This window comes from Misgurnus anguillicaudatus, chromosome 15, assembly GCF_027580225.2.
Source record: "Misgurnus anguillicaudatus chromosome 15, ASM2758022v2, whole genome shotgun sequence".
NCBI classification, from domain to species: Eukaryota; Metazoa; Chordata; class Actinopteri; order Cypriniformes; family Cobitidae; genus Misgurnus; species Misgurnus anguillicaudatus.
In genome coordinates this window covers 18,722,879-18,743,641 of record NC_073351.2, presented here as the reverse complement: position 1 = coordinate 18,743,641, position 20,763 = coordinate 18,722,879, and the positions used below count along the sequence as shown (strand labels likewise).

Below are 20,763 nucleotides of genomic sequence, written 5' to 3'. Positions count from 1 at the left end.
CAAAGCGCTTTACATATTGCCTCACATTCATCCATTCACTCACACATTCATACACCGACGGCGGTGTCAGCCATGCAAGGCGCCATCCAGCTCGTCGGGAGCAGCTGGGGTTAGGTGTCTTGCTCAAGGACACCTCGACACTTGGTCAGGTGGAGCCAAGGATTGAACCACCAACCTTCCGATTTGTAGACAACCTACATGAACCACTGAGCCACTGCCGCCCCTCACGTGCAGAATGTTTTTATTATTGTGTTTTTTTATCTTTAATCATTTATTTACATAATCATCATAACATTTTATAATCATTAGTTTTTATCCATTTAATTATTGTATTTGATTATTTAATATCATTTTATCATTATCAATTTCATTATCATTTTTATTATTACATTATTGTTTATTAATTCATTTATTCATTATTGTTTTTATTCATTTATTCATTCATTATTATATTTCTATATTTCTACAACTGAAACTAACTGTCCATCAATAAAACTCTGTTTTATTTTATCATCTAAAACCTCAGTCTCACGACTCTGTTTATGCTCTCCTCTAGCAACGATTAATCAGCCTTATATCTGACAAATACTTTAACAAAGTAAACTTATATTTTCTGATGTGATCTGGTGTCCGGGGCTGGATCGTTTTTTATTTGTCTGTGGTGTGGAGACCTGGGCCCGTATGTATAAAACATCTCAGAAATGCTCTTAAGAATAGTCTTAAGCTATGACTTAAGTGTCAAAAAATTCTTAGTAAGGAGTAAGACCAAAGAAGCTGAAAGCAACTTTCAGTAAAGTGTAAGACTCATTCTTAAGTGCTGACTTAAGTGCCGCAAACTGAGGACTACAATGATTTCAACACAAAATGGCCGTCCTTAACCTCTGAATCAGCCAATAGAAAGCCGGCAATGTTATACAGTCACAGCAGCATGTGACACCATACATTTATGAATCATGAAGACATTCAAATTATATTAGTATTTAAATATATTAATTTAAATTTGCTTCAAAAAATGTTTAACAATATTACAAATAAGTACATGCATTTATTTTACACGATTTTGCACCATTTTAATTAAGTTTTAACATGTTAATGAAATACAAACGTAATACTATTTAAAAAATGAATCATTGTGATTTCACTCACAAGCTGTTTATAAAGAAAAGACTAAGTTTGCAAACACTTATAAAAAAATACTTTAATGATCAAGCCTGAACAAGATGATCAAGTTAAGTTGGATTTCTCCACTTAAACACAATTGTAATTTATGCCATCTTTGTCACTTTCACCTTTGACTTGCTCACTGCTAACATTATGTTTTGGGTCAGGGTTGTATACTCTATTAATATCACTTTACATGTAATAGTGTCACTGCAATCTTGTAGATACTTCACATTTTTATTGTAGATTGTATTTACATTTTATGGTATTTTATTTACACATCATAAACTGTAAAATGTAAAAGCGGCTCTACTTAAAAACTTATTTCAATTGGTAACACCTAATATTTAAAAATTTTTTTACTTTAATTATTTCAATTAAACTGAGAAATTTAAATTGAAAAAACATTAAATTGTTAGGCATTATCAATAATTTGATCCAACTTTAACTTTTTACAGTGTATATTATTCAAATGTATATACCATTGCTGTCTTTATAATCCCATAAAAATTCTTGTGCAAGCACTTGAATAGGTTTCACTAATATACATCTTATAGTGTATATTATATTGTGTAATATAATATACATTGTATAAAAAACCCTATACTCTTTATATTTCATCTTAAATTAATTCCTATCTACTACTAACATGTATTTATTGTAAATTTTCCGCTCTGCAACAATGTAACAATATTTTTTTTAAAGTGCTATAGAAATACATTTGAATTAAAGTAATTCTAACACATTCTTTGTTGCAAAGTGCATGATCTCCGCCTCTCTGTTGCCCTCTTGTTACTCTTAAATAGGTTAAGAGACCTCTCCAGCTCTCTTAAATAATTAAGAAGCTGAGACCTAGTCTTAACACTTAGTAGGCTTTATATATCAAACTTATTCTTAAGTCTAGGAATAAGAATAAAATGACGTCATTCTTAGAATTTTGACACACTTGAGACTAAAATTTTACTCTGGAGCGGCTTTATACATACAGGCCCAGATCTAACAATAGACACAAATTACTCACTATTTTCAATACTAATAAAGACTTCCTCAGACACAGAAAAGTAAATGTGAACTATCATTTCTATTTTCAATGTATATAAAATACTATGTAAACCAGATGAATTCAGACCCACAGAAAATCTAGAGGTGAATACAGGTGATGCCAGCTGTGCCCCACAAAACATGACACCAAAATAAGCACCATTTGTGTAAAATGCAAGAAGTCAGAAAGCACATGCTTGATGTGAGCACATCATGTAAACAGTGATTTCTTGAATTCGTACAATGAGCCTCAAGAACAAAAGATGAGCCTGTTTAGAAAAAGAAAAGCTTCATTTAATTTCACAGCAACATTAAATTGTTTATTTAGGATGTTTTAAACATAGGTATGTTAAAAAAACATGTTGAATTAAAATTAAAAATATAAAATGTTGCAACAGTTTTTGTGCAACATTTGTTAAAACAAACATGTTAAAAGTTATGGTTAAATGCATAACAGAGAAAAGCTTTATTTAAAAATAATTTGCTGTTCTTAATCAAACATGTTTAAAGTGAGGTTGAGTAAATTATCTAACTCATTTTCTTTTCTTAATAAATTAAGCTAAGATTTTGCTCAGACTCAGAGACAGACAAAGAACATAAAAAAAGTAAGTAAGGAAGGTTTATTTATATAGCACCCATGACAGATACAGAATCACAAGGTGCTCTACAAAGTACAAGAATAAAAATACACAGAGATTTAAAAGAAGCAGAAAATTAAAAACGAAAAATGTATAATTATAACATAAAATGCCTGATCAACTAAAAGCTTGTCTAAAAAGAAATGTCTTCAGTTGTTTTTTAAAAGACTCAACGGATTAAGCCTCACATACCGATAAGGGCAGAGCATTCCACAGCTTTGGTGCAACCATCTGAAAGGACAGGTCTCCCCGGGTTTTAAGACGTGTTCTGTGGACTCTAAGGAGATTGTGATTCGAGGAGCGAAGAGTGCAAGATGAAGAGTACGGAGTAAAAAAATCTGTAATATATTGAGGGGTCTGTCCATTTAGTGCTCTAAAACAAAAAAAATACATTTTTAAATCAATTCTAAATTTTACTGGAAGCCAAGGGAGTGTATATAGTATCAGTGTGATATGTGACAAAAATGTATGCACAAAAGCCAAAAATGGCATACACCAAAAATTATGAAGACTTATAAAACAAAGCAATGTTCCCTTTATATGTGCCCTTCTGTTTGTTCCTGTCAAAAGCCTGGCGGCAGCATTTTGCACCAGTTTGAGGCGCCTCAGGGAAGATTTGTTAAAAAAAGATAAAGATTAAATTACAATAATCAAGGCGTGAAGAAATAAAAGCATGAATAATCAACTCCATTGTAGCTTGCAATAATCTCAATTTGGAGATATTTCTTAAATGATAATAACAATTTCTGACCGTCAGTCTAGAGCAGTGGTTCTCAATCCTGGTCCTCCTGGAGGCCCACTGCTCTGAACATTTTGTATGTCTCTCTTATCTGACGGACAATGAGATCTCTGCTAATGAGCCGATGATTTGAATCAGCTGTGTTAAACAAGGGAGACATACAAAATTTGCAGAGCAGTGGGCCTCCAGGACCAGGATTGAGAACCACTGGTCTAGAGCAGGGGTGGGCAACTCCTGGTCCTGAGGGCCAGTGTCCCTGCAGAGTTTAGCTCCAACCCTAATCAAACACAGCTGAAAAATCTAATTGAAGTCTTCAGGACTGTTTGGAAATGACATGCAGGTGTGTTCGATTAAGGTTGAAGCTAAACTCTGCAGGACTGTGGCCCTCGATGCCCACCCCTGGTCTAGAGTGACCATCCAATGACATTGATTGGTCAAACAATACCCAAGGCAGTGGTTCCCAATCCTGGTCCTCGAGGCCCCCCTGCCACAAAGTTTTAGATGTCTCCTTATTTAACACACCTGGCTTAACTCATCAGCTCGTTAGGGAGACATGTTTACCACTTTTGAAGTAGGCTGATAAGTTGAATCAGGTGTTTTAAATAAGGCGACAACTAAAACTTTCTGGCAGGGGGGCCTCGAGGACCAGGGGCCTCATGTATAAAACTATGCGTAGGATTCTTACTAAAAGTCTACATATGCACAAAAGCCAAAAATGGCATACACCAAAAATTATGAAGACTTATAAAACAAAGCAATGTTCCCTTTATAAATCACAGATGACCTGCAAGTGTGCGTACATTAATCATCCTATCCCACCCTGCAAGCCCATACTCCCAACAAGTTTGTTTTTTTATAAATCACAACCTTTGCTTGAGAACTGGCGTACGCACGTTTCCAGCCCTGTTTGGTGCGTACGCATGCTTTATACATGAGGCCCCAGGATTGGGAAACACGGCCTCAAGGTTTCTTAGGCTCGGTTTGACAGATGATTGTAAAGAACAGAGGTGTTGTTTCATTTTAGGGACTTTTTGGTCAGGGGCAATAATTAGGGTTTCAATCTTGTTTGTATTTAATTGTAGACAGTTATTGTTTAACCAGATCTTAATAGATGACAAGCATTCCAATAGGTCAGTTAACTTCCCAAACTCTGACTCATTAAAAGAGCGATACAACTGATTGTTGTCAGCATAAAAATGATACGACAAATTATTAAAACCACAAATTATTTCACCAAGGGGAGTAATGTACAATAAAAACAAAATTGGACCTAAAACTGAGCCTTGAGGGACTCTACATAATTATGGGGACAACTCGGACAGAATGTTATTTACAGACACACAGAAGGATCTGTCAAAAAAATACCTTTTCAATGGTCTGGCTAGTGGCTAAACTGAACTCTGAAACAAATAACTTGTAAAAAAAGTACCATGTTTTGGATTTCCTAAAGATGAGGGGGACGGCCGCCCTGTGAAGGGAGGTTTCACAGCTGATCTATACTTAACATTGTATATGTTAACTTTACACAGTAACATTATCTCAGTGTAGATTTAGATAGCTTTAGCTATGATGATTTGTTATTTTATTTTGCTTTTTATCAGAAATAAACTACTCTAAAATAGATACTATTTTTATTGATTCTTTGTGGAAGTTTCCCGTAAGTTCAAGTTCTTTGGTATTCATGTTGTTGCTGCTGAAGCCGACTATGCAATTAGAAACTCCCCTGACGCCCTCACAATAATGTACACGGGCGCCAGTTGGATTTTTGTGTGAAAAATTATTAAACAGGGAACCCTAAGTCACAGAGTTTGATAGGTCGCAGAGTTTAGCATCTGTTAGGACCAGGTAGTATACCCTGTTGTCAATATTTCTGGTTGATTATATTTCCTCCGTTTTGTCTTAATGTGCATTTAAAAAAATAGTTAAAAGATCAAAGATTGCTTTTACTATTTAATCTTGTATAATACCTCTGGCCTTTCTTGTTGTGTTTTATTTATGTCTTTATTATCTTTTGGGATAGGTGCCCACTGCTCCCAATGTGTATGTGTTTACTACTACTGGGATGGGTTAAATCAGGGGTGGGCAACTCCTGGTCCTGAGGGCCAGTGTCCCTGCAGAGCTCCAACCCTAATCAAACACAGCTGAAAAATCTAATTGAAGTCTTCAGGACTGTTTGGAAATGACATTCAGGTGTGTACAATTAAGGATGAAGCTAAACTCTGCAGGACTGTGGCCCTCGATGCCCACCCCTGGGTTAAATGCAGAGACCGCATTTCGAGTATGTGTTGCATACTTCACAAACATGTCACTTTCTAACTTCAGAAAGGAAGCTGCCCGGCCATACAAACTTAATTCTACACTTCATTTTATAGGAAAACATGGTACAGGATTATGCAAAATATGCCAAGGAAACAGTTGAATGTGTTTTTCCTAGGTATGAACAGGAAAGGAATGAGTAGAGCTAAAAATTACAGCTATGTTAGACTTTAAAGGTTGTTCCTCCACACCCCACATTTATATAGGCTATAGTGCAGGGTTCCCAAAATCCAACCCTGGAGGGCCAGAGCACCGCAGAGTTCAGCTCCAACCCCGATCAAACACACCTGAGCAAGTTAATCAATGTCTTCATGATCACTGTAAAATCACAGCTGGGTAAGTTTGATTAGAATTGGACCTAAACTCTGTAGTGCTCCTGCCCTCCAGGGCAAGATCTGGGGAACCCCGAATCTACACTGAAAAAAATGATTCATTGAATTCAATCACATCCTTCAAGGTAAGTGGCTGCAATCAATTTATCCAAGCTACACTGTAAAAAATTGCTGTAATTATGCAGCTGGTTGCCAGTAACTTACTGTAGAAGATAAAGACTAAAAATGTTTAATGTTCATTTAACTTTGAACAAACTGTTGCCAGTAAATAACATAAATGTAAAATCTACAGTAAGTTACAGGAAGCTGGTTGCCAGTAATACTGTAATTTCTACAGAAATTTATTACAGTGTACATTTAAACAAAAGTTTTATATTTTATTTTACGTTACTAATCTTTTTTGTTTAAATGTAGCTTAAACATAAATTGATTGCAACCACTTACCTTAAAAAAATAGATTAAATGCAATGAATAATTTTTTTCAGTGGATATCTTTTTATATAACTCTGTGTGTTCTTTTATTTTGTTATCCTCGTATGACTTATGAAGCAATGCTAACTTTCATTTGTCTTAGTTTGCATTTATTAAGTTGAGACGGAGTTTTGACATTTCCTTTGGGTATGCAGAAAAGCTCAACATGGGCTAATCAGTCTAGGTCATGAAGTTTGATCAGAGTTCCCTATTCCAGTCTTAACTTCTCTATTCTCACAGTATATCTGTCCAAGGAATATTATTAATGTATCAGTATAGCCAGACCTGATCATGAGTTAGTCCATAAGTTTCCGTCTTCTGAGAGGTGATTAATGCTTCCTTTCTGTAAGCTATATATTGTGAACTTTCTCCAAAAAACTTTGGTCTACGTTTGAATGGCATTCATTGTCTGTGTCTTTCATAGCCCCTGATATCAAAAACTCTGCTGCTCAGCTCAGACCTCTAGACTACAAAAAATATTCCTAGACCTGATTAGAATTACATTCTAAAAAGCTAAAAAATTTACAATCAACATTAAACACAAAACAAGGATCTAGGAAAATTGTAAGGACAGTTCTAAAATAGTGGTCTTAGGAAAAGAATATAATAGACATCTTTTAAAATACGCCTAGACATGAAATCAGTTTACGCTCCAGCACAGGTGATGGCGGAATGCGGCCCGCAAATAAATCCAATAAAAGAAGAAAGACCCGCCATAAATAAAGGAAGTACGAAGGAAGGACACGTAGGGTGCGTTCCACTCCAGTGTTAGACACACACTCGCGAACTTCCCTAAGCACTTCCCCTCGGGGGAATCCCTGTCGCCATTTTGAAGTGCGTTCCACTTCGTCAAGTGGACGAGGGAAGTTTGTATGGACAGACCCTCGCTCCCTCGATTTTGACCAAGGGAGCGAGTCTGCTTCATACTTGAAGGGGTCCATATCCAGGGTTTAAATTGGGCCGGGGCCGTCCGGGGTTTAAATTGGGCCGGGGCCGTCCGGGGCTAAGCTCCGGCACATAGGCTGAAGGTCTCGCTCTGCTCGTGCCAGTGTAACCGCTGTGCTTGTGCGGTTGTACTCGCTGCGCTGGCACGTGTCCACTGACGCGAAGGGAATAATGTGTTTCCATTCACTATGGGGCATACTCACCAACGCAAGTTCAACGATTTGCGCGAGTAGATTACATACAAAGTCAATGCAAAGACGCAATCAGCCGCGTCCTCGCACGGGGCGATGCAAATGACGCGAATTGGGCGGCGCAATTGCCGCGGAAACACGCGCTTTCCTTTTAAACGCGTCTTCGCGCAAGTTATGCAACTCGAGCGAAAAAACTCAGGAACTTCAAGAACGCGCTTTCACACAGGACCATTTGACATTGTAGAGACGAGAGAGAGAGAGAGAGAGAGAGAGAGAGAGAGAGAGAGAGAGAGAGAGAGAGAGAGAGAGAGAGAGAGAGAGAGAGAGAGAGAGAGAGAGGTAATAATTGTGCCCACGTCGAGGAAACTTAATAGAAGACTAGAAACGTGTTAAGGACTAAAGTATGTATGTCACTCATCTAATTACAGTATGTTAACTGGATAACACTGCATATAACTCATTGTATAGTTTAATACATTTATGTATTTTGATTACACAAATCAAATCTTACGATTGTTTTAGCTGCTGACCAGCATAGGGAATCTCTATTGCTAATTTATTAGACATGTTGATGATACAGTACTGTGTGTTGTACCATTTCTTGTAATTTAATCTTTTTGGGTAGCCTATCTTATAGAATTATTCAAGGAGGTTGATTCCTTTTACTTCATTTAAAGTTTGATCAATTGTGCATAATGACATGTGCAACAAATGGATATAGGGTTTCAAACTCATAGATTTGCATAATTTAAAATTCAGACACTCTTTATAAAATATTTGTGGTAAATCTCTGGCACAGATTTAAAGTTGAAACTTATCAAATCCTATCAGAGGTCCAGAATGTCATTAAAACACACCAGTGGCTTTGCTGTCATCAGTATTAAACATGTTACCCCAAAGTACCCTCCCCGCAGAGCCCCCCCACATAACAAATCCCAATTTAACCCCTGAAACGATGTGTAACCATGTATCGAAAAAGTATAAATGAATCTTGTGATTGCTGATTAGGTGATAATCAGCCTACTTCACATTACCCCACATTAGACAAATATTCCTAACTGCTTGCATTACTATGTAAACATAATGTAAGTGTGAATTTTACGTCTTTTACCTGTATTTCTTACATCTAATTTAATGAAGTTTATTTAACTAAGTTCGGGAGAAAAGAGGTGCCTATAAATGGCAGTCCCTCAGCTCTGTCCAGTGACAGATTTTTTTGCTTTTTGCAGCATCCCTCCAGTCCTCCACCCCATCACCTCACTCTCATCTAGATTAATTTATCACAGTTAAATAGAGGGGAGTACTCTGGGTTCGGGCTAAAATTCCGAGCTCGGAGCCCTCACCCTCACTGTCCAGCACGCAAAATATGCTTTATATCATTCCCTTGATTACATGTTAATGCGAACTCGTGAACTGTCTGTTAAAGGGATAGTTCATCCAAAAATGAAAATTGTGTCATAATTTACTCACCCTTATGTTGTTTTTTTTTTTACAATATTTTGACGATTAAGAGGATATTTTTGACAAATAAGCACAGTAGATTGTAACCATTGACTTTCATAGCAGAAACAAATATTATGGAAATATTGTGATAAATATGTGTGTTCATCAGAAAAAGAAATTCATACAGGTTTAGAACAACATGAGGATGAAAAAAAGTATGACAGAAGTTTCATTTTGGGTAAACTATCCCTTTAGTAAAGCTAAATATCTAACATTAACTGCAGTAAATAAGTAAAAGTTTTTCAGGAAATCTAAACAGATGAACCTTAAACTTAGCAGAGCTCAACATAAATGTGGATTAATCTTTATTACGAAGTTACAGAAGTTAGTCAGTAAGGATCAATGAGTTATTTTCTTCTTTTCTTTTGATATAATTAACTCTGATGACAGACTTCACAAGGCTTATAAGACCGAATGCAATAAAATGTTTATTCGGTTAAGACAGTAACCAATTGTTTACTATGAAAATCACCAGAGGCGGACACTACTTAAGTATTTTTACTTTCTACATAAAAGTAAATTTAAGTATTTGTATTTTATCAGTGTTTTTCTCTGGAAAACATACAATATAAAGCATATTATCATAATTGTTACTCCACTACATTTCATAATTTTAAGTTTTTGGTTTATATTTAATATTTAAGTAAACATCTAGTATTTTTTACTTTTACTTAAGCAAAAAGTACTTTTGTACTTTTACTCGAGAAAGTAAAAGTACACAATTTTTATGTAATTAGGTGTTAAATCAGATTTAATATGCAATATAAAAGAAAAACACAGTATGATTCTATGCTTTAGAATGTAGTGAACATTTTTTAGTAAAGTAAAGTACATTTTTTCCCAAGACAAACACTTTGATAAAGCACGCTTGCTTGGAAAATTTACTCAAAGTACTCAAGTATTGTCCGCCTCTAAAAATCACTAAGACATCTATGCATATAAGCATTTTAAGCCAAAAAGATGCGAACATAAAGATTTGTTTAAGCTCTGGCTGTGCACGCGCGCTGTCGGTGGGTATGATGTCCATAAAACGAAATAAAACGAATAGCATACATCTGTTAGTTTTTGTGCCTGCGGTCACGTGACAATCATGACGCGTCGCTATGGACACAAGGGGTCAGTTAAAATATTTTAAGTCACACATGAAAGGGTTGGTTTTAAAAAAATATATATTCTAAGTAAACTACAATAGCCCAAGTTTAGTAAACATTTTTTATTGAGAAAACATTATTCTGCATCCATTTTTAGGTGTGCCAGCTGCCACTGTGGGTGGCACCGGCACACCTGTGGCTACGCCCCTGCCATGTCATTCCTGTCTCTTCTGACAAAATTCAGGTAGTGTCAGAAAGTTTGAGACACAATCCTGCATGTGGCTTCTCATATGATAACAAATGACATAATAAACGCTGCATAAGTCTTCCTGTATGTGTGTGTGTGTGTGTGTGTGTGTGTGTGTGTGTGTGTGTGCCTGCCTTTACTGTTTTGCAGTCTGACAACTGAGATCCCACAGTGTGACAGCTGGGAAAATGCGTGTACAGTCTGACATGCAACAATTGTAAAGAACAGTGAGTGAGGAGTTGCTTTAAAGGGGACATATCATGAAAATCTGACTTTTTCCATGTTTAAGTGCTATAATTGCTTAAGTGCCCAGTGCTTCTATCAACCTGGAAAATGTGAAAAGGAACAACCCAGTAACTTAGTTTTGGTAAACCATTCTCTGCAAGCATGTGAAAAAATAGATCATTGAAATTTGGCTCCCCTTGTGATGTCAAAAGGGGATCTTGTTATAAAAGTACCGCCCCTTAATCTGCACTATCCAACAACGGCACTGCCATTAGTGCAGAGAGAAGGAGAGAGAAAAAAATAATTGACAGCACAATTGAGTTTCAATTTTAACAAACCACCATCATTGTGCTCAGTGTTTGCATTTCATCAGCTCATTTGCATTTTAAAGGACGCACCCCAAATGGCACATTTATGCTGGCACCTACAAAGTGGCAATTTTAACATGTTATAATAAATTATATGTGGGTTATTTTGATCTAAAACTTCACATACGTACTCTGTCGACACCAAAGATTTATTTTACATCTTAAAAAAGTCTTGTGAAATGTCCCCTTTAAATTATAAAAATAAAGTTGAAATAAACTTTAAACTTTATTTTTATCATTTATACCAACTCCACACTAGTAAAGAATGTTGAAATGAATTTTAATGTCAAGTTCAGGAAGGAATAATTGACGACCGACCATAGAATTATAAGAAAATAATGCACACCCAAGGTGGTAAAGCGGCACGACGTGAAGTGGAGTGTGCATTATTTTCAAATAATTCAAGGGACCAGAGTCAATTATTCCGCTTATTCCATGGTTACCACAAACATTGCTCTGGTGCCTATTTTTAAGACATTTGACAGGTCATGTGTGTTATCAAAAAATAATTAACACCCATGGAACATTTCTCAGCCAATCAAAATAAGCATTCAACAGAGCCATGGTATTATTATACTTAAACATTTTGGTGCAAAATAGATAAATGTTGCATTGCAATATAGAAAAGCATTTGTGATTGGGAACATAATATTTTTACTGTCTGTTTAGAATTGGCCCTCTGAAGGAGTTGAGGATTTTCGAGATATCCAGGTATCATTTTTCCTACGCTGTAAGGATCTTTCTCTCATGGTGCTGAGAGTGATGGCTCTTGGATTAGATCTGGATGCAAATTTCTTCCTCAAAGCACATAAGCATATTGGAAGTAAGTAAAATGATTTGCATTTCCTCCTTCTGACGTAAACCTGTTAAAGGAACAATTTGCCTTTTGATGTATTTGATATATTAGTTGTTTACATTTATTTTTCCAAACCTGTATAATTGGTTCTGTTGGTATGCAATTTGGAAGAATATGACTTTTCCATGCAGTTACAATGAATGGAGTCTGAAGCTTTAAAGGGACACTCCACTTTTTTGAAAATATGCTCATTTTCCAGCTCCCCAGAGTTAAACAACTGCTTTTTACTGTTTTGGAATCCATTCAGCCGATCTTCGGGTCTGGCGGTACCACTTTTAGCATAGCTTAGCATAATCCATTGAATCCGATTAGACCATTAGCATCACGCAAAAACATAACCAAAGAGTTTCGATATTTTTCCTATTTGAAAAATTACTCTTCTGTAGTTACATCGTGTACTAAGACCATTGAAAGTTACCAAGGGGACTATTTTCGGGTGCTGCGTAATATCATATGCCTGCTGCAGCCATGTTACAACAGCAAAGTCCTTGATCAGAATGAGAGTATAGTTCCTAGCCATATCGGCCTAGAAAATCGCAACTTTTAATTTTCTGTTGGAACTACAAAAGAGACATTTTTTAAATAGGAAAAATATCGAAACTCTTTGGTCATTTTTGAGCGCAATGCTGATGGTCTAATAGGATTCAATGGATTATGCTAAGCTATGCTAAAAGTGGTACCGCTAGACCTGAAGATCAGCTGATTGGATTCCAAAACGGTAAAAATTTTACTTTAGGGGAGCCAGAAAATGGGCCTATTTTAAAAAAAAGTGTCCCTTTAATAATTTGTGAAATCCTGGGTTAAAGTCTCATAATCTAATAATTAGTAGCATCAAACTTATTTTAATCGTTGATTTCACATTGATTTCGATCTTTGACATGCCCTTACCTTACTAATATTAAAATATCAAGATGATTTGGTTATATTATATTAATAAAGCAATGTCACAGGAGGAGTGATTTTGGATTATATCAATGACTGTGTGGGCTCTGCCAAGGAAAGTAGTTCCTATTGAATCTGCACATCAGGCTTCCCCACTTGGCAGCCATGTTTTCACAAATTGCATTATAAAAGGTCATAATAAAACAAAATATTTCTAAGCACCAGTTTAATCTGACATCAACTGGACCATAAATGTATTTATTTTTTACGCTGAAATAATATTTTTTTATTGCTTCAGCTATTGCACTTTGATTATTGCAGAGACCTCCCTTTTTCATACTAATAAAACTGCACCTTCTTGTTCATTTCTGAAGTCTTTGGTCTCGCCCAAGTCCCCGTTATAAATTTGAGTATGGAGAGTGATACAGAACTAAATAGTGGCAGAGATGTACAATCCGACTTCATGTGTGTTTTAAGCTGATGTGAATGGAACCACTTTGCGGACTTTATACTACCCTCCAGTGAAGAGCGAATGTGTGACACAAGGTCAATTGCGCTGTGGTGAACACTCGGACTATGGCAGTATCACTCTTGTCTTCCAAAGTCCAGAGGGTGGACTGCAGGTTAGTGGCCATGTTAAATATAGTAGTCCTCGTGTCATTTTGAAAACACATGAAGTCGTTCGTTACCATGTACTGCATGGATGTGTATGTTTTCTCCAGGTTCTCAGTCGGACTGGAGAGTACATTTCAGCCCCAGCCATTCCTGGAACAGTTTTAATTAACATAGCAGATCTGATGCAAAGGTGGACCAGTGACGTTTTTGTGTCCGCTGTAAGTCTCTTCACTGATCTTGTTTGTGGCATTTAATGTAATTGTTTGGTGATGCTTATTTCACATCCTTGACCCTAAGGTGCACAGGGTGTTGCTGCCCCCTAAAGGCGACTCCAATACACGTCAGTCTTTGGCATTCTTTGTTCAGCCTGATGATGAGGCCATTATTACTTGCTGCGATGGGTCAGACAAATATCCTCCTGTTAATTCACTTGATTACCTTTTGTCGCAGTTCAAAGACTCTTATGGGAAAAAGTCTGTTGTGTCATGATATGTTTAAATTGATATCATTTAATAAGTGTTGATCAGAATGTTAAACAATTATTAAACAGTAGTAACTGCAAGAGCATAAAATCATTGAAGCTGAGATAATTTAATTTTTTAAAAGAATTATAAATCATTTACAAGAAATGACCAATCAAAGACCACCAAACACCAAAAATGTGTAGTAGATTTATGTAGCTTAAACCATTAAATTGACTGAACATCAGAGCAATTGCATTAGTAAAACAGACTATGCTGTTATTCAGTGATGGACATTCAATTATTTTTGTATTAATTGTGCTGCTTGTTCAGGTACACTGGTATAATGTCTAATCATAAAAAGTAAATACTTATAATTCCAGTGTTGGTATATAATACGTCACATGTGTGCAAAATAGATAAAAGAAATAAAACCAACATTAAACAAAACCATCTGCCCTTGAGGGTGACTGTCCATAAGGAAGTATCTTTAGCAATCTAGGCATATCATAACTTAAGGTCAATAATCTTTTGTATTTGGTAATACAAATAATACATTCTGTTTGATAATTTCAAGTAATGTTAAGCATTTTGCTAAGAGACAGTAACTTTTTGAATATGAAGAGGGAAATAAGTGACACTATGTACAAAACACACACACACACACACACACACACACACACACACACACACACACACACACACACACACACACACACACACACACACACACTTACACACACACACACACACACAAAACATTGAGAAGAGCTCAAAGGGTTAAGAATGTGCAGGCAGGTCTTGCTGATGACCTTGTGGTATGGGTTGACTGTCCACAGGTAATATCTCCACAGCTGATGGTACTAAATTCATTAAAAACAAGAGAGAAAACTAAGTATTAATTTTTTTGACAAAATATAATTGAATTTCCATGCGAAAACAATTACACTTACATTTGGCCTCGACTGGAGGCTCTGTTTTCTGTGCTTTTATCCTCTCCATGTGCTCTACTGCCTAAACAAAAGAAATAATTTAAAATCTTTAGCATTATAACTACAGAGGTGGGATTTTTGCTGTTTTAAAAAGGGTGTATTGTTAAGTTTTGGTTCAGAAACTAGACCAAATCCTGACCAAAGCTACGGTATAAGGATGCATCTCACAAAAATTTATATTTTGTATAAAATGGTGCTTATTTTAGGATTTGCATTGTGATGTGACAAATAAGCACATTTACTTCTTAAACTTTCACCGTTTTTAAACTTTCATCATTTACTGCAGACCTTCAGTTTTTATGCTCTCAATGAGACAATAATTTCTCTAATACATTTTAACATTATACACACACACACACACACACACACACACACACACACACACACACACACACACACAACACAATATTTAAATATAATATTGTTTTACACGAGTGGTTCTCAAACTGGGGGTGCCAGATGGTGCCTGTGGGGCAACAGTTTTATGACATTTTATAAAATACATTCATTTATCATAAATTCTGTGTCATTAAAGGCGGGGTACATGATCTCTGAAAGCCAACGTTGACATTTGAAATCACCTAAACCAGTGGTTCCCAACCCTTTTCACTTCATGGCCCCCTAGTTGCCCACCACAATATTTGAAGGCCCCACACTCATAATTTTTCCACATAAAATTAAATAGAATTTGTATATCCACTACTAAAATGGCAAAACAAATAAGAAACATCTTGATTTTAGCCTGTTTTAGCTTATTTTAATGCTTGTTTTGTCCATTTATTTAATAATTTTAAGTCATTTTGAGGCCCCCCTGGTTGGGAAACACGGACCTAAACAAACACACCCCTTCCCCAATAGAATCTGGACCTTCTTTTAAAAGACACCCCACACATGCGCAACCAAGGGGCACGTTCAAGCTCACACCGGTGCACAACGTTTTGCTACGGTTTCCGGGTTGAACGACATGGTTCCTGGAAACGGTGTGCAACAGGTTTTAGATGCGTTTTCTCTTGTTTGGTGGGTGTGTGTCAGAAATGTCGGACCAATCAGCGGCAAGATGTATAAAACCACGCGGTAGTGAAGAGACAGCTCGTTCAATGGGTTCAAGTTGGAATGTTGTCTTTCATTCTGGACGGCAAGGTCAGTGACTGTAACATCGAGGGTATTTTACAGTATTAAACACACATTTATAACGATTTCATCAGGCTTCAGAAACATTTTAAAAAGAACACAAAGAATGGCCTCCCAGCTACCGTAGTTGCAACTCTTGCGTCATCAGAACAGGGTATTCAACACGTCACCGTTTCTGTTTAATAAACGTTCTGCAACGTTATGTTGGGGCTGAATGCAGCCCAGGCAACAATGTTGGTTAGTAGACACGCCCCTTACTGCTGATTGGCTACAAGTGTGTTTTGATACTTGGCCCGACTCCCTTTTACAAAGCATTTCTCAAAAATCATGCACCCCGCCTTTAAACCTCAGAAAAATAAGACTACTATCCAACAACACTTTTTTTGTATCATGTTATAAGTCTGAGATTGTTTATATCATTAATTTTCTTTTAAGGGGGAAAAAAAGGAAATGATAGATCGGAGTAGAAACTTGGGCGGGGGCACACGCCAAAAAGTTTAAGAACCACAATTTTATACTATAATGTTGTTGTGAATGTGGGTTGATTATTTTGAATTTCACAACTAGGGCTGCGTGCTAAATCGTATGCTGTGTATGTTGTTCAGATGTCTACTGGATTGTTTGTTTCTCATTTTCTTTCATTTCTTCGTCTCTTACCTGCTGTAGCTCCATTTTCTGAGAGTTAAGCTGGTCCTGCTGTCTCTCCAGCTCCTCTCGCTGTCTGTGTAGATCATGTGTCTTTTGGTTGAGTTCTTGCTCCTCACGAGCCAGATGCTCCTCAAACTCTCTTAACTCGTCTTCAGTGTAAACTGGATTTTGCTCCAGAGTCTCAAGTAGAGATTTTAAAAAAATACATTTTAAAAAATGATCTTTCTATTTGAAATTGATCTTAGTTCAACATGAAACTTAGTTTGTTTTCCATTTCACTACTGTAATTTGATCATGTAAATTAAACCAGGAATGTACTTACAAATGCAAGTAGGATACATTTTGATTTCATGTCGCCTTTAAATAAAATATAAATACCTCCCATCCATCTGGCTCCAGAAATTCTTTCTTATTTGTGGCAATCATAAATTCTTCTAATGAAACAAGCCTGTCTCTATTGGTGTCAACCTGTGTACAGACAAGACATAAGAAATTATTACAAACTAGTAAACATAACCAGACATAATATGAATAGTAATAACTAAGAGCTCCTGCCTCATTCATCACATGTTCTCTCATTCGAAGTCTCTCCTCCTCCATTTCCAGCATATCATCCTCTTCACGTGTGGGATCATAGATCTTCTCTAGCTGAAAATAGTAGACACACATCACATTAAGCCATGTCATCTATAAAGTACACAGTTGTAAAAGCTCGAAATGGAAATAAGTCATTCATGGAAACCTCTTTCGTAAACAGTGCCTCAAGCTCTTGCTCATCAAAGTAACCATCTCCATTGGTGTCTGTGAAAGCGAATAGATAATCATTTACAGAAGTGATCTACTTGTGTTGAGCAGAATGAGGCAATGCTCACCATGAAGATTAAAAAACGTCTTTGGGTCAAATTCGCTGGGGTCTAAACCATCAGTCTCCTCCCAGACCTCTTTTAACTGGTCTTGACTGCCCTATTTACACACATACAGACTGAATCAAAAACACTGACAGCTTAATGCAAATATTTTATTTTCATTTTGAAATATTTTTTTTAATAAAATTAGCAAAAATGGATCGTTTTGTTTTAAAGTTTGTTGCTATCTTACAGGGTGATTGATTTTGGCATGGTCTGCATGTTTCTGCTTCATCTCTTCGTAATGTTCCTCTTCTTTCTTACGTGCTTCTTCATCCAGCATCTTAAGTCGTTCCCTCCTCTCATGCTCCTTCATCATCTCATATTTCTTAAACTCTTCGTGTTGCTCCTTGTCAAAGTTCTCCAAGTCATTAGTGGCCTTTAAATAACCGAAGAGAGAACAGGGAAACACATGTAAAAGTGAGATGTGGAGACCAGCATCTCATAACACAGTGCAGCTCTCCATTACATCAATAATGTAAGATTTGTCAAGCGTCATACGGCAGTATTTGCAGATGTGACAACTGTGAAACCAACGGGGTAGCAGATTATACCGATTTAATGAGGCGATCCAAATCTTCCACTTCAAACGTATGTGGATTCTGGTTATTGAGGTGCTCAAACTGTTTCAGAAGAGCTTGGTGGTCCACTGTCATACCTTGGAGGAAATAGAGAACCTCATTTTAATGTATTTCTTATTAGATGGTAGTCCGAGATTAAAAATAAACTGTGATCAAACAAAGGGTTAAATGAATGAGACTCAATACAAGTACAACATCCTCTATGTCTGCATGAGAACTTTTTCATAACGAAAACGAGAAGGACAATTTCGCAAGATGACTACAAGATGAGTATAATAATGAGCTAGCAACACAACAACAATGAAGTGCAAATAAAGTGTGACTATGAAGTGTTCATCTATAGTCAGCATCCAGGGAACACATATGCTGATAAAAGTGTATAACTTGTAATGCACTGCAAGTGGCTTTGGTTAAAAGCGTCTGCCAAATGCATAAATGTAAATTGCATGATTAGTTTAGGTATATTATTTTTCGTAATACCTTTATCTCCATTCACGTCTTGTTTGGCTTTGATTAAGGTGCGCAGTCGGTTCACCTCCTGTCTCTTTAGCTCATCCAGTTTAGTTCGCACGTGATGGCTGACAAAGTCCAACTCTTTAGCCAGCTTCCCTAGCTGTTTTTGCCACAGAAATGAAACGAAAAAGCAACTGGGTGTTAACATAATCAGATTTCACCTCTGAACAGTAAAATGGAAAAAAATAACACGCTACACTAGCTTGATGTCTTCCATGTCTGTGTTATGAAGTTTCTCTTTGAAATGTTGGTCCGTTTCCAGGAAATCAATAACTTCTCTGAGATAACGGTCATAGTGTAGTCCAGTGTCCTACATTAATTCAAATAATTTTTTTTAAACAGATGAAGCATTTATAATACACACCCTTAATGGCAGTTTATGCATTTATTACAGGCATCACTATAAATGTAGTTCTAAACATAGGTTCGGGAGGAACCTTAACATTCAGGCCTGTCAATCATAATTATGAGCGAATATAAAGCAGCCTCCCGGCCTCTGCGTCCAGCTGAAATTCTTCCGGCATCCCTCATCATCCCCATCTCCTCCTTCACTCATCACTTTTTTCCTCTGTGCAGTTCTGTTGCAGGGGGGTCTGAACTTGGGGTTCGAGCCCCGGCCTTAGGTTCACTCTCTCTGAAGGCTCAGAGCTTAGGTTCAAAGCTCCCTTCGAGGACAGCAAGCCAAGTTCGTACCATAAGAACTAGTCAATTGTAGTTCCCTGATTAATAAATCTGTATTACTGGTGGACATAAAACAATTATCAAATCTTACTTACTACACTTTTAGGTGACTCTAGTTCCTCTGGTGGAGGGCTCACTTTTGTCTTATCCACAGCAACCGGCACTGCATCCAAATAAACCCATAGACACAGTGTCAAACAGCAGCATAAAAGGCCTTTATGTCCCCACATCTGTGAAGAGAAAAACATCTGCTTAATACACTGTAAGTGCTATCTTGAAAATGCTATAGGTGGAATTACTTGGTTTCTATAGAATGTGTAAACTGCAGACAAATAAATAAACTTTTAGGCATAAACCAATAAATCATATTGCAATGACGTCATCAATTTTGACATTATTTTGGGTGTTTTGTTTGCAAAAGACTTGCAAAAACAGCCATGGAAACATTAGGATATACAAACAAAAAACTAAACAAAAGAAAAAATCTATCATGGGTGTTGTTGAAGACGTTCCTACATGCGTAACGTGACGTCACAAGCACGTGTAGGATAAACCTGCCATCAGCCGGAGGCTCGTCAATCCCTTTAAGAGGCAAGACTTTCTATCAAATGATTACTAAAAAATGAATAAAACTCTGAGAGTGGTCTAAAACACATTTGCAATTTACCAAAGATTGGTTACTGAAAGGGGTGAAATTCTGAATGTAATTTAAAAAAATATTCACGACACTTCTCTTAAAATCCGGTAATATAGCAAATAGTGAAAAGCAGCAACAGGTGAGCACTTACCTTCAATGATTCCCTGAGAACAGTATTTACAAACTCGTTGTAGTAGTTCTCGCTCAAGCGTTACAGAGATTTACAAAGTGACAGTTCATTTGCAACTTGTTTTTACCTGATGTGTGCTAAACACAGTTCCCTAATGTAAAGCATTCTCGGACCCGCCCACTGAGGCGATATGTCACGCCCCTTTCACTGCCGATTGGATAAAGTGTCTTTCTTCCTCTTTCTAGGTTTGCGCGTTGGTCTGTCATTGGACACTGACATGTTTGTCAAGGGTTTCCAGGGTAACTTCTCAAGTACTGAGGTACGTGGCGCTCGAGAGTCCACTGTTACAGCACAAAATCACACAGCTATGTGTGTAGATGTCATTTTGAAAGTGAGTCATTCAGGCTTGGTAGTATTGCTCCACTAAAAGCCAGATGCGTTTCAGAATATTGCTGTCACGCAA

At 36.8% G+C, this 20,763-nt stretch overlaps 2 protein-coding genes across 3 annotated transcripts; one reads left to right on the top strand and one right to left on the bottom strand.

Annotated features, from left to right (window-relative positions):
- Window positions 1-10,809: 10,809 nt before the first annotated feature.
- LOC129419462 (uncharacterized) lies at window positions 10,810-14,195 on the top strand. Of its 2 annotated transcripts, XM_073853527.1 has the most exons (5): window positions 10,810-10,902; window positions 11,938-12,091; window positions 13,484-13,629; window positions 13,729-13,839; window positions 13,919-14,195. In XM_073853527.1, the coding sequence occupies exons 2-5, from the start codon at window positions 12,016-12,018 to the stop codon at window positions 14,108-14,110; spliced, it is 525 nt and encodes a 174-aa protein (XP_073709628.1). In that variant the 5' UTR covers window positions 10,810-10,902; window positions 11,938-12,015; the 3' UTR covers window positions 14,111-14,195. The 2 variants fall into 2 exon arrangements, with proteins under 2 accessions (XP_073709628.1, XP_073709627.1); XM_073853526.1 differs by lacking the exon at window positions 10,810-10,902 and having other exon boundaries at window positions 11,734-12,091.
- Window positions 14,196-14,278: 83 nt separating this feature from the next.
- nucb2b (nucleobindin 2b) lies at window positions 14,279-20,489 on the bottom strand. Its single transcript, XM_073853525.1, has 13 exons — window positions 20,322-20,489; window positions 19,629-19,763; window positions 19,057-19,162; window positions 18,820-18,954; window positions 18,313-18,416; window positions 17,952-18,137; window positions 17,726-17,816; window positions 17,596-17,654; window positions 17,409-17,501; window positions 17,232-17,321; window positions 16,863-17,033; window positions 15,036-15,096; window positions 14,279-14,945 (listed from the first exon to the last, which is right to left on the bottom strand). Exons 2-13 carry the CDS (start codon window positions 19,761-19,763, stop codon window positions 14,863-14,865), a joined length of 1,314 nt encoding a protein of 437 aa, XP_073709626.1. The 5' UTR covers window positions 20,322-20,489; the 3' UTR covers window positions 14,279-14,862.
- Between the last annotated feature and the right edge of the window lie 274 nt (window positions 20,490-20,763).

Coding starts and splice junctions, on each gene's coding strand:
- nucb2b (XM_073853525.1), bottom strand. CDS start 19,763: ATGTGGGGACATAAAGGCCTTTTATGCTGCTGTTTGACACTGTGTCTA. Junction 19,163..19,628: donor TAGAGTCACCTAAAAGTGTA/GTAAGTAAGATT, acceptor GAATTAATGTAG/GACACTGGACTACACTATGA. Junction 17,502..17,595: donor AGGCACTGTTTACGAAAGAG/GTTTCCATGAAT, acceptor TACTATTTTCAG/CTAGAGAAGATCTATGATCC.
- LOC129419462 (XM_073853527.1), top strand. CDS start 12,016: ATGGTGCTGAGAGTGATGGCTCTTGGATTAGATCTGGATGCAAATTTC. Junction 13,630..13,728: donor GTCCAGAGGGTGGACTGCAG/GTTAGTGGCCAT, acceptor TGTTTTCTCCAG/GTTCTCAGTCGGACTGGAGA. Junction 13,840..13,918: donor GTGACGTTTTTGTGTCCGCT/GTAAGTCTCTTC, acceptor CTTGACCCTAAG/GTGCACAGGGTGTTGCTGCC.